Source organism: Conger conger, chromosome 14, assembly GCF_963514075.1.
Source record: "Conger conger chromosome 14, fConCon1.1, whole genome shotgun sequence".
NCBI classification, from domain to species: Eukaryota; Metazoa; Chordata; class Actinopteri; order Anguilliformes; family Congridae; genus Conger; species Conger conger.
The window spans coordinates 1,447,299-1,461,184 of NC_083773.1; the positions used below are offsets into that span (position 1 = coordinate 1,447,299).

The window sequence follows — 13,886 nt, forward strand, 5'->3', positions numbered from 1 at the left end:
GATGAAAGCAGAAAAGAGAATACGAGATACAGATGGTAAATGGTAAATGGCTGGCATTTATATAGCGCCTTTATCCAAAGCTCTGAACAACGGATGCTTCTCATTCACCCGTTCATACACACACCAAAGGCGATTGGCTGCCATGCAAGGCACCAACCAGCTCGTCAGGAGCAATTGGGGGTTAGGCGTCATGCTCAGGGACACTTCGACACACCCTGAGCAAGATCGAACAGGCAACCCTCCGACTGCCAGACGAAAGCAAAGGCTGAAGCAGTATACATTTAAACACAATTGTTGCCGCGAGGCATTCCAGCCTACAAATTTAATAAAAAGTAAATCAGGCAAAATAAAAAACTAACTCAATTTAGGCTACTTGGCTACGCAATAAGGTTTCCATGTATTTACAGCACAGCGCACGTTCAATGAATGAATGAAAGCATTTGCCTTGGCTCACAATAAACAGACGGGTGGAAATCCCGACACTCTTTCAACTACATAAAACTTAACATTGAACCATCAAATACCCCCCAGATTTCAGTGCCCATCAGTCCCAATATTTAGCAATAGAAATAGAAACAGTCCAAAAGTAAATTAAATCCCAAACCAAAGCGAAAATCTTTTGATAGCCTACCGGTATGCTGCTCCAAACGAAACACATGTCTCACAATAAAACGCACTTTAGGAAAAAAAGATCCTTAACTTGCTGTTATCTACGCTAATTTGTTATTGTTCATGAAGGCGTGTCTGGCAAGTGGACTGGATTCTGGACTTGCATGTGATTTATTGTGTTTGAGAATATTTGCAATAAACTAAGTCTGTTAAGACTGACACTATGACTTACCAAACGGTGTTTCCTGATTAGCCTACACTAATTGATTTCTGAACAGTTACAGGAAGTGTTGAACAGTGCTGGCCCACTTTAAGTGTAGCCTTTTACTTTATTTCTAAGAATAAAATTCTACAACAGAAGCCTAATAATAAATAAAGGCCTGCCTCGAATACAAGCCTGCCCCAAATAAAGGCCTGTGCTTTGTGCAGCCTAAGTAAATAAAAGACCCCGGCCACGATTTGAGGATTTACAGTAGCTACTGCTGCAACTACACAGGGAGCAACACTGGAACACAGATCTCTAGAGAGGGGAAAACCCAGGCTGAGAGACGTTTTGATGTGCGGAGGAAGTGCTTTAGCGTTGCTCTGTTGGGGAATGTTCCGTACATAAAATATTTACATACTGTTCACTGCAGTGTTTGCATGCTTAATGCGAAACATATCTCATATTTCAGACAAAATATGAAGCCCCTTCCCAACTGATAATCCTGTATTCGGTACGTTAACCCCAGCTAGGTTTGACCTGGGTATAGCCCTGCTATGTCCTAATCGGTGAGAAAACGTTGACTTTTCAACCAAATGTAGATTTGTTTTTTATTTTTTTATTTTTTTTTACCAGAATGCCTAGATGACATTTCACTGACTTTTCACCACAAAAAGGTAAAAATGTGATAAATCTGGTACTGTGTTCATTCTCTATGACGCTGAAATCTGATACAATGCCATCACATTGGCAACACACCTCTCCTGCGATGGCTCAATATCAAACATTAAATATGGTATTTAAGTTAGGAATGTGCCTAGATGGCACTGGGTGGTTTTCCATTAAAGGGATTTACAAACTGAATCATTGGGGATTCTTCAGGGTGAGTTTGGTAAGCAGAACGAGAGGGCACAAATGGAAATTGGAAAAGGACAAATTACGTACAGATATTAGAAAGTATTTGTTCACACAGCGAGTGGTCAATGTGTGGAATAGCTTGCCAGGACATGTAGTGGAGGCAGAAACACTGGGGGTTTTCAAGGCCAGACTTGATATGGTGCTAGATGTTATCTTGCGTTTAGGCAAACTAAGCAATAGGTGCACTTAGTGGGAGGAACAGGCGAGTGGTGAATGGCCTGTTTGCATCACATTATGTTATGTTAACGTGTTACTTAATTAAATAACTAACCCAGGAGTCTTGTTTTATTCAGTGCACCATGTCAACTTTCAGATGCAATATACTTATACTATTATATGTTACCAAATACTTACATGTAGTTTGATTCCAAATACAGCCGCTGTAAAATCCAGCTATGCCAGCTTGACCAGCTTGAAAATTGAGCTGAAAAATAAGCTGGTCAAGCTGGTCAACAAGCTGGTGAACCAGCTAGTGCTAGCAGCTACCAGCTATTTCAAAACATAGCTTGTGCTGGCCCAAACAATGTCATGCTGGAGTGGTCAACCAGCCAAACCATGTCGAGCTGGGAACTGGTCTGAGCTGGTCAACCAGCCACCAGCTGTTTCAAAATCTAGCTTGAGTTGGGGGGTTTTTTCAGCAGGGTGTTGTGTTGACATTTCCAGAAAAAAAATACAATTAATTTCAAGCTCTGGTTAGGTAGTATACTTGGAAAACATGGAAAACCGTTTGGTGTAGCCAATGCTAATTATTCCACACAGAGCAGGTTCTTGCTGTGTCCTGTGCAGTAGCTGATTATTAACTAATTAAACACGTTAACAACGCTGATAAAGCGACTTTCGTGTCAGAGTTTCGAATTTTGTGACATTTCGCATCGTCGTGGCAGCAGCCCTCCAGTTAATTGCCCGCCCGCACCTGCATTGTATAATAACCCAAAAAGGAAGGAAGTGTCAGAGAGTTGGGGACAGCCTGGCGCTTTAATGATGTGTGGGAGGCAGGAGAGCGAGCTTTGAGGTGGAGGGCGGGGGGGGTTGAGTTTGATTCGCGGTAGCAGCAGCTGCTGGAGTTTCCCTGGGGGGTGACTTGACTTGTCAGCAGAAAGAGGAAACTGCAATCGTCGTGAAAACTCCAACGAGAGTTTCACACGGCAAAACCCGACGAACAAGGAGAGAGAAAGAGAGAGGGTATGAAAAAGGTGTGTACCGTACAGAGGCTCCAGTCGCCGCGTCTCTTGTCCGTCGCGTCGTTCTCTCCAGCGAGCTCGTCTGGGAACCTCGCGCGCGCACAGAAATGCGGATGACCGTTAAACGCGAGTAAACAAGCCGCGGTGTGGGCGGACAGCTGTAAATATAACGCGCGTTGGCAAGCTGTCATTCTTCGCGTCGTTGGCCTGAGCTCCCCTCTAACTGCGCCACCCGTTTCACAACCTGCTCTTTTTTGCATGCACAAGTTTTCACATTTTGTTTGCGAAAGAAGTTAGCCCTCCCTATAAATAAAAATGAAAAACTTTATTTGAAAAATATTTTTTTGTTTATATACTGTAAATTCTCACTCTGACCGCACAGTTTAAGGTTCATAAACGCTCAGACAATAATATAAGGTGAAATAGCTGCAAAGAGATTTCTGGTCTTTTGTTGTGTTATTTACAGTTTATGTACTTGGCGAGCATTCCTCACACCGGAAGTCTTGCAAAGCTACACTGTATCTCGTGTGTGTTTCGATAAGTGGATGCCTAATTAAGACATTGAGATTATGTGACTCGCTCAATTATACAACAGCATCTTGCCACCTGGAAATAAAATTTAAAAATGTAAGATTATTACTTGCACTGACAAGCTTTGCTGGTTTGAAGTTAAACTAAATTAGCATGGGCATACTTGCCGCCAGGGATAGTGACTGTAATGGGTAGCTGCGTGCATATATATTCATGGTAACTACAAATGTTAGTTATATGCATAAAATATTTCCGGCAGCTGTTTCATATCAACGTCAAGCCAGCAAAGGCCCTGAAATCAAAACTGTATAAAAATGTCTTTGTTAAAATATGCATATTATTATTCTTTTTTAAAGAAAATATCACAAGAAAATGATATTCTTCAGAAAACCCCTATGGTAAATTTTGAGGGTAGAGCTGAACACATACTCACAGGGGGTAGACAGAGCAGGCACTGACCATAGGGGGATTTGAGCAATGAACAGACAAGATCCCGGTCGGGAATCTTGACATCTGGAGAGAAGACCCAGAGGAGTGAGAGGCCAGCACTGCAGGAATCAAAATGCATTTTGGGAATGAGGCCCTGTTGACCAGACCCAACTCCAGACCCACTTGCCAGAAGGTTTTTGTTGTAACCAGGAACTCACACATCTGATTGAATTAATCACGGAATCACGGAACTCACACAGTTTAGAGACACTGCTGGAGACTCATTATCTCGCCTGCTCTTGGACCTGCAAACCTATGACTTTGTCCTCCTGTGAGCGCTGTGAACATGGGCTATGGGCTATTCACCTGAACTCACCTGAACATCTACCACATGAAACAGCAGCACTCACCAGGACAGTGGTTAGTGCCTCGTAAAGAACTGCGGTTTCCTCCCACACACAAAGGCATGGATACCAGCAGCCGTTGCCCTTGACCAGCACACTGGCTTTGTGAGTGCCCCACGGCTTCCAATAAAATACATCTTGACTCTCAGAATGTGCTGCCCCCTAGTGGCCTGGAGGGCACAGTGCCCGAGTGCCCAGACGAGTTCTGTGAGGAACAACTTTTTAAAATAATTCAATCAAACCCTCATCCTCCCACGGGCTGTCCTCACGGGCTCAAACCAAATTTAAAATGTATTCTTTGTTGTTTATGTTGTTGCTGAAATATCAGTATTGATGTTTGGCAATTATTTTTCTCAAACCTTCCAGGAAGAATCTCCTTGCCAATAAAAAAGATTTATAAACAGCCATGTCTGCTTATTCAAGTGAAAATTCTCCAATGAGGTTGGCACAGAATTTCGTATTTTTTATTTTTGTAAATTTGGCATTATCTGCAATCCCAAACACGCTCATGCTGAAAACCCAGATTCCATGCTGTTGCCAGCTGCTTCTCTTCACAGCACAGACCACAGCCGAGCTTAAAGAGTGGAGTCAGAGGAGGACCTTTCACATGCGGCATCAGAATGCACAGGCACCCAGTCAACCAGCAGGGGTCACTGGAGAGATATGAAATACGGACCCCTAATGGACCAAACTTTACCATACGCTGGGCAATGCAATCACCAATCAGGGAGCAAAACTAATTAGACAAATGAATGAACATAATCTGAAATAAAGTAGTCATATTTAGTACTTGGCCTTTCATATTTGGTACTTAGGCCTTTGCATTCTACGACTGCCTGAAGTACGTGAACCATAGATATCACATCACCAGATGCAGAACATCTTCCATGATCAGGCCCTCTCCAGTTCCTGTTTTTTCCTTTTGCCTTTGGTCTTCTGTCCAGCAAGTGAAACACGCGATCGATGGGACTCAGGGATTGACTCATGGGAGGAATCCTTTGCAGTTTAGGGGAACATAATACCACCAGATTTGTCATGGAGAACTATTCCCCATTGGGCTGAACTGCCAGACCGATGACTTGCCTTCCATTAGAATAAAAGGCCTCTGCACATTTTGCTCAAAAGTATTCATTTGTTTTTATTCATTTTTTATTTAAGGCAATCCAATACAAAGCAAGTCACAAACCCACCGTATGACAACAGTAATGTACAATAATGTTCCGTCCGAAAGAAAATGACCATGCAAATTAGAGTTCAAGCGAAGTTAAAACGACCAAAATCAAAATAAATAAAACCTAAAGTTTAGAAACATAAAGAACAATACCTTTAACATGCTGGGTGGCTACAGTTCTCCATTAACCGTCAGGAACAAACCAGTGACAGAAAAACGATTTCAGAGGAGAAATTAAACATTCCACTGTAATGTCGGCCATTTTGGCTCTCACATGCACATTTTCCAAATGGGACAGTGTTCAAACGTTATGTTACAGATGCTGGAACTGCATATGAGGCGTTTGATTGTGTGACTGAAGAAACACGATCATATCGCCTCAGAACCCCGCGGGGCGTTTTGGGTAGAGAATCGAGTTTTTCATACATTCAAGAAAACCAGATATTAGTCCCCGTCATGAAGAATTACCATTTAATGACAACAAAGAATATTCAGAATTGGGTCACTTTATGTTCATTAAATAAAGTGCTTTCTTAAATCTGATGACTGCAAGAGAAAAATGCAAATCACAAACCACTTACGACAAACATATTCCCTTATATTGCAGGTGCGTTATAACTGTAAAAACCCTCAAATCATATGTACGGAAACACATCAGGATCAACGTGTCCAATTTGAAACTCCAGCTAATAGTATAATAAAACAATTCTAATACAAACTATAAACTGTTATAAAATGTACCCATCACAATGCGATTTAATACACTCAAGCATCCGTGTGCTGGGCGTTAAGAGGAGGAGAGTATTCGTAAATCACACGGAACGAGCCAGGGGAAATGGCTTAGATCAGGTCTCTCCCATGTGCGGATATCAACATCATCATTCTTCCGCCTGTGCTCACCTGCGGTCCCACCGGACCACCCGATGAGGTTATGTACAGATTTCGGCTCTGTGGGGGTCCTACGCCGTGCTGGATGAAATACAGTATGACTGATGTTACCAAGAAGGAAATACTGCATAATAACGTTTGCTTTAATCAAATTCACGTGCATGGATAACGGGGTCGTAAAACTGACAGTTTAATGTTTCATGTTATTAAAAAAAAGATACATCATGGTCCATGTCAGGCTCCAAATGACCAGCGCTGAGAAATGATTAGCTTCTATGCCGACAGTACAGTGTACCTAATACTGTACCATCCCAGATCATGATATACACTCCTAACATGACCGCATCGGCTCCTGTGTGATTAGCATAGCTAACACTCATCTGGAAATATTGCTGTCATTTATAGCACTCCATCAGTATTACTCCTGTGAGGCGATGTTTCACTTTGACAAATGTGCCATCCAATGCAGAGATTCCACAGAAGAAAATACAGGTATTCTGTCCCATTGGCTGCTGCTAAGACCTATTTCTTTATTCACAATTCCTGCTGCACACCTCTATTAGTATGCAATACAGGAAAGGACAGACTTTTAATAAATTATTTCATAAAATTAAATGGGCCTATTCTTTAAAAAATTCAAGACAGTGCACATGTAAATGTATTACCAATTAATTCACTTGAAAGGTTTCAAGTCTCGTCATTATGCAACTGATAACTTGCTTTATAGATAACAATGAAATGGTTTGTCTTTCGACTGAAATATTTTTCGAAAAGGACCGCAGCACATTAACCCCCACATTTACTGATGGTTTAAACTCCAGCTGCTAAACTATTTACAGAAATGCACTCAGGAGCTCATTTCTGACAAATGATCATTATAACACAATTATTTATTTTTGGAATGACGTAAACAACATTTTTAGTTGAAAACAATGTGTTAAACTTTGTGGACTGTGTTAGCCAGTATTGAAAAAGTGTCTGGAATCAGATGAGATTTTAATGAAGTTTTTCTCACTTAAAAGTATTTGCTTTTAAAAGCTTTTTATTGATATGAGGGATAAAGAAAACACAAAGGGTCAGTTTCACAGATGCAGATTAACCTTAGTCCTGGACTAATTAGACTTTTGTATGGAGAATTGAATTTAAGGTTTAAGCTGTTTCTGTGAAACTGGCTCTGATTGGCTGCGGACAATCCGTGTGACAGCCAATGATGAAACAGATGGAGCCTGGTTCTCCATTCAAAGCTCAGGTTAGTCCAGGACCAAGCCTAATCTGTGTCCGTGAAACAGGCCATAAATGTTACAACAAAATAATTGATCAGTTTTCAGCGAAGGAACTCTGGAATCCATCCCAGAGTCGATCAGTGTGCTTTTATGTCTATAACGCTCCTTATTATTAAATATTGTACGGTGTACGTACAATGTGGTATTCTTACATAGTATTCTGTCAAGAACCACTAAACCCATAATGTTGCATAAATACAATGTAAAAAAAATAATTAAAAAATTGCTTGAAAAATTGCTCAGTAAACATGTAAGACACATGATATGGTTTGATTGAATCTGAGCCAAAGAGAAATCTAAACATCTCGAGACTACAGAAACATCTCGAGATGACAGAAACATCTCGAGATGACAGAAACATTTTGAGATGATAGAAACATCTCGAGACGAACATCTCGAGACGATAGAACCATCTTGAGACATAGAAACATCTCGAGACATAGAAACATCTCAAGACAGAAACATCTCGAGACGACAGAAATATCTCGAGACGTAGAAACATCTCGAGACGTAGAAACATCTCGAGACGTAGAAACATCTTGAGACGATAGAACCATCTTGAGACGTAGAAACATCTCGAGACGATAGAAACATCTCGAGATGATAGAAACATCTCCAGACAATAGAAACATCTCAAGACATAGAAACATCTCGAGACGACAGAAATATCTCGAGACGTAGAAACATCTCGAGACGATAGAACCATCTTGAGACGAAGAAACATCTCGAGACGTAGAAACATCTCGAGACAGTAGACACATCTCGAGACGATCTGGAGCTGTGCTCGTACGCCCACACGCAGCAGTATCGGGGGAGAAGCGTTTGGAGTAGATCATGTGACTGGCTGGCGGGACGCAGCATTGCTGGTGGTCCTGGTCCACCAGGAGACCAACACAGGCCTGGGGGCGTGGTCCAGGCCCTGACTGTCTGAGGGAGGGACTTTTTAAACAATTCTTCTTTCTTTCTGACTTTCAGAAGACAGATGATCAGCACAATATCTCTGGATCACTTAATAAAGGCATGAAAATTGCCCAATGATGTGCAATTCTTGTTGCTTTGGCGGTACCCAAATAGGTCACTATTGTACCCATAGCCAGCAATATATCATTGCTACCCATTTGCTTTGAAAAAGTACGGGGCAGCCTAGTGGCTAAGGTCCGTGACTGAGACCTGGAAGGTTGGTGGTTCAAGCCCCAGTGTAGTCACGATAAGATCAGCGCAGCCTTTAACCCTGCATTCCTCCAGGGGGCAATTGGCCCCTGCTAAGGCAAATCAACTGTAAGTTGCTTTTAGCATCAGCTGAATAACAAAATAATGAATTTATTATTATTATTATTATTATTGTTACTGTACTTTAAGGGAGCATTTGGGAGATTAGATCCCAGCAGGGAAATGTAGCGGCACTGTGGCTGTATTTCTGAGAGCGCTCTCGGGTTGGGTCTTCCCCCGCTCCCATTGGCTGTGCGCGGAGACGGCGTGACGGAGCCGCGTGTGCAGCTGGCGTTGATTGACAGGCGGCTGGCGTTGATTGACAGGCGGCACAGCCAGTGTCTCCTGCTGCCTCACACCGAGGCGACTGACAGCGCGTGGGAGTGCAAGCTGCTCATCGAATTACACGCTGCTCTATGGCACTCAGCACAACAGCGGGGGCAAGAACACAACCCCCGCCCACCTGCCCTCGGACAGACATGGCACACACGTCACAATTAGGGATGTGACAAATCATCGGTTTTTGTAAACGTTTACTATCCATTTTTCCAAACGGTTAACCGTGTAACCGATGACCGCTAGGGGTTGTATCTTATTTATGAAAATAAATAAATAAATAAAATAAAGTAACCGTAACCATCTTAAATAGTTCCACTTAAATGTCAACATTGTAAGTCAGATAACAGCCTAATTGCCCAATTAAAGATTTACATTCACGTTGACATCGTGCTCACAGATGTCCAGCGGTCTGTAGTTAAAGCTGTGTAGGTTAAGTCCAGGAATGCTGTTCGATAGCGTGTCATTTTTTTGAAATGCATCATGGGTAAAAATAACTCAGTGTTTTCATCCCTCTTCCCTGTGGCTTCTGCCTGACAGACTTGATTGACATGAAATGTGCCCAATGTTTTGAGAACATTGTTACAGACAGGGTTATTCACTCAAAATTCCGTGGTCACTTTAATGTCCAATATTTGCGTTATTATAGCTGCAGTAACAACACCGTGTCGTGGTGGTGACACGACAAATCTGAACTATTTTAGGCAGGGAATCCGACGGAAAATGGGATTTTGTGCAGATACCATCGTCGACAGGTCTAATTATTTTACTTTCATGCCAATGGCTTCTATGCAATTTGGCTTGTATTTGTATGTAACAGTAACTTTGCCAATGAATTTGATTCCATACGGCGCAGGGCAATCTTTGTGCTGACACGATTAATGTGGAATTTTTTGCGTTCAATATCCAATGGATATGATAGGCTATTGGTCTAAGGATTTATCTTTCATGCCAACAATTCTACTTGATTTTAGAAATAGTTTAACTACATGGTCCTGGAAACTGTAGGTAAGGTAGGTCTGGCCAACCTATATTCAACACAACATAAAAATTGTTGGATAGTGATTGACTTGCAGTAAGACTCAATCAAAAAAAGATTGTTGGAAAATTGTTACATTTAATAGAATTATGAACAGTGGTTACACATATATATAGCCTTTATTTTTCAACTGGCCTACTTAATAAAGCTGGGTGCAACATTTGTCCAATGATGTATTGCTTTATTTGTTTTTATATATTTATACGGCATAGTGGAAAGCTACGTTCAGCTTGACGATAGTTGGAATTTGTGTGTCAACGAATAAACACTGAGTCCTCTGTGATCCTTAAGAAACGCAATACAATACACCCATAAGTGAAGTAAAACAGATTTAAACGCATAAATTCTTTGATAACTATAATACTGCAGCATTCAATTCCCTGCGGTGTTTGCATTCTTAACCCTTTGAAATAGCCAAAGATTGCTCGCTAGAACTAGCTTGTCAAATGCTAGTTTAGAATGTAAACAGCCTGACAGGAAGTTATTAAGTAGCCAGAATCTTTAATTCTATTGTCTGACCAATTTGTGTGTTTTGTCACTGGTGGTGAACGTGCATTTATTTTAAACTGAGCTTACCATTTCAGCTTCAGGAAAAAAAAAAAAGGAACGGTTATCGGTTAGCAATTTTTTGTAAACGTGTACAACTCAATTTCGGTTAACCGCTTAAACGTTTAAGCGTTCACACCCCTAACCGCAATCAAACACGCCAGGACCCTTAATCGATTCCCGAACACAAGTCATCAATCAATGCGCACACTCGCTGTCTTGGGTCAAGCAGGAGAAAGGGAGGGGGAGGGGCCATGTTCTGACTCATAAATAACTCCGCCCGTTGTTCAGCGCTCAGGGGCTCAGGGCTGTCAATCAAGTGAACAGTGACTGACACCACAACACAAGCACCCTCAGATCAACTCTGGCTGCTCATTCTGAATTCAATTTCAATATATATACTTTCGATCGGCATAAATCAGACCAAAGTAAATATACAAAGTGTTAAATTATTTACTAATTTATCAAGTAAATAAATAAATCATTGTCTGGCACTTTACTTGCTAAAATGATTCCTTATTTCCGATTATTATTGTTCCTGCTTTTGTTGTTGGCGAATAAGTTTGACAGATGGACGTAGAAACATAATCTACAGAGCATTTGTGCTTTCTATTCATCAGCACTGGTGCGTGCCTTTGATCTGCCCTTGAAAAGGCAGACGTAGTGGATCAAAATGACGTGCTTTCACACGTTATCTCATCCACAAACATTTTCTCACCGGGAGCGTGCAATGTGTGGCTGTGGCTGTCAGGGAAACGTCTATAAGCTCTGTCTCATAACATCAAGTTTTGAAAAGCAATACGAAATGTCAGGTGCGGATCACTGCTCTGAAAAATAACCAATAAAAAAAAAAAAACCGGATGAAACAACTACGATGAGAAAATACTTAAGAGGATTCCACATCTTCTCCCCAACAATAAATAGTTAAAACTCTACAATTCATTAACATGGACACCTTGTAAATCCAAAAGACGCCATTGAGGAAGGAATCTACGGACGCCACGGACACACGCACGCTCTAGCACAGCGAGGTGAGCAGTAGTTAAGAGCAGACTCTCCCCCACAGGGGCACAGGGACACACAGGCACAGGTTAGACCACAAACACCCCTCTCCTCCTTCCTCCTCCTTGTCTCTCTCAACGCTCTCACAAGACGGAGGACGCCCCCCGTCTCAAAAATGTTGATCGTTTCTGAGTAAAGTAGTCTCTCAAGTTCCAACCTTTCCAACCCGTCAACCGTCCCCAACCGAGACAAAAAAAACACCGCCAAACTGCATTCAACTCCATCGCAGAGTTCCGTGGGCCGGTTGTCACGGATACGGATGTCCCATCATTCCACGGGGTTTCCCAGAGTTCAGAGGAGCTCCCCCCCACCACCACGATCCGTCCCAGGCAGCGTGCTCAGATCTGGGTGTGCTGGGGGTGTCCTGGGGGGGTGTAGGGCGGGGGCGATGGGTTGGGCTTGATTCCCCGGGACTTCATGTAGGAGATGAACTGGTCCGGGATCTCCGCCAAGACGTCCTTGGCCAGCCGGGCCATGCTGAGGACGTGATTCCCCGTCCGGTCCATATAATCCCGAAACGGCACAAACTGTGGCAACAGAAAACCGTTAGCGGAGCCAAACAGAACCAAACACACAACAAAAACAAGATCGGTTTGTGCATTTCTGCCAGGGCTTCAGACAAACCGTCCCTTCATAACTACACACCACCACAGACAATACAATACACTTCCGGACAACATAAACACACTCCAGCGAAGATATGAGAATAACAGCTCCCCAAATCCAATATGCCACGACATTCACAGTTCTGACCGCACTGCCATTTAATTAATGTCCTGTAACCGATTAACAAGTCCAAGCTCATTGTGATTCTGGCTTCTCACTGCTCAGACCGTGTACCTAAGTACTTTGTCTTTTTAAAAGTCATGTTTAATGATTAGCACTCTTATGAGCTCAGCTTTCCAGAAAGAAGCTTTCACGCTCGGACGGTAGAAGCGCTGGCGTCAGGCTGCCAGTGTGGACTGGGGGCGGGCTGAGGTTCTCTGAGGTTCTCTGAGGTTCTCTGAGGTTCTCTGAGGTTCTCTGTGGTTCTCTGTGGTTCTCTGAGGTTCTTCTGCGGGTGCGTTTGGGGACAGCAGGGGGACACATTCATGCTGAGATGGGGTTGTGACAGTAATCGCTGTCACGACAGTGATTGGTGTCGTGACACGGCGTGACTTTCAACACAGGGGTTCTAACTGTGCAGCATTTCTGCCCAGAGTTTCACAACTGTGCCAGACAGAATAGAACAGAGGGGAACAGAGTGGAACAGAGGGGAACAGAGTGGAACAGAGTGGAACAGAGGGGAACAGAGTGGAACAAAGGGGAACAGAGGGGAACAGAGTGGAACAGAGGGGAACAGAGTGGAACAGAGGAGAACAGAGTGGAACAGAGGGGAACAGAGTGGAACAGAGGGGAACAGAGGAGAACAGAGTGGAACAGAGGGGAACAGAGTGGAACAGAGGAGAACAGAGTGGAACAGAGGGGAACAGAGTGGAACAGAGGGGAACAGAGTGGAACAGAGGGGAACAGAGTGGAACAGAGGAGAACAGAGTGGAACAGAGGGGAACAGAGTGGAACAGAGGGGAACAGAGGAGAACAGAGTGGAACAGAGTGGAACAGAGGAGAACTGAAAAGAATGGAATTGAATAGAACGGAACCACAGATGAGAAACAGACTGAATTAAGTACAGGACTTGTAACACACAGAAAAGTTTTTTGTCAGTATTGTAGAGCATCCTTTACTTTCAAGTGAACGCAAATGCTTCACAAACCCAGTTTGGGGAGATGGTTCTGATCGCTGCTGCTGTTTTTTCAAATTCTTGCTTTTAATCATAGTTTTAAAGTCGTCTTGGTTATGGTGTGTCTGTGGGGGGGGGGGGGGGGGGAGAGTGTGGAAACTTTGAATTAAAAGTTTTCAAAATCATTCTGTTCTGAATTCCCAGGCTAACTCATTAAATCCAGACATGAAATGTCTGTATATCCTCTCTGTGCTCCTGTCCTTCTGAAGAGTAAAGAACGAGGGATCGAATTCACACAGCTAAGAGAGATAACAACACAGATAAATGCACATTTACATGGCTTTACCCAGCAGGGGTG

The 13,886-nt window shown here is 42.8% G+C and overlaps 1 protein-coding gene across 3 annotated transcripts in view; it reads right to left on the bottom strand.

Moving 5' to 3' along the window:
* Positions 1–10,260: 10,260 nt before the first annotated feature.
* LOC133109792 (copine-5-like) overlaps positions 10,261–13,886 on the bottom strand; it is a 138,743-nt gene continuing 135,117 nt past the window's right edge. For all 3 annotated transcript variants that reach the window (XM_061219386.1, XM_061219388.1, XM_061219387.1), the window contains one exon: positions 10,261–12,335. In XM_061219386.1, coding sequence (XP_061075370.1) covers positions 12,147–12,335 — 189 coding nt within the window. In that variant the 3' untranslated portion in view covers positions 10,261–12,146. The remainder of the gene's footprint in view (positions 12,336–13,886) is intronic.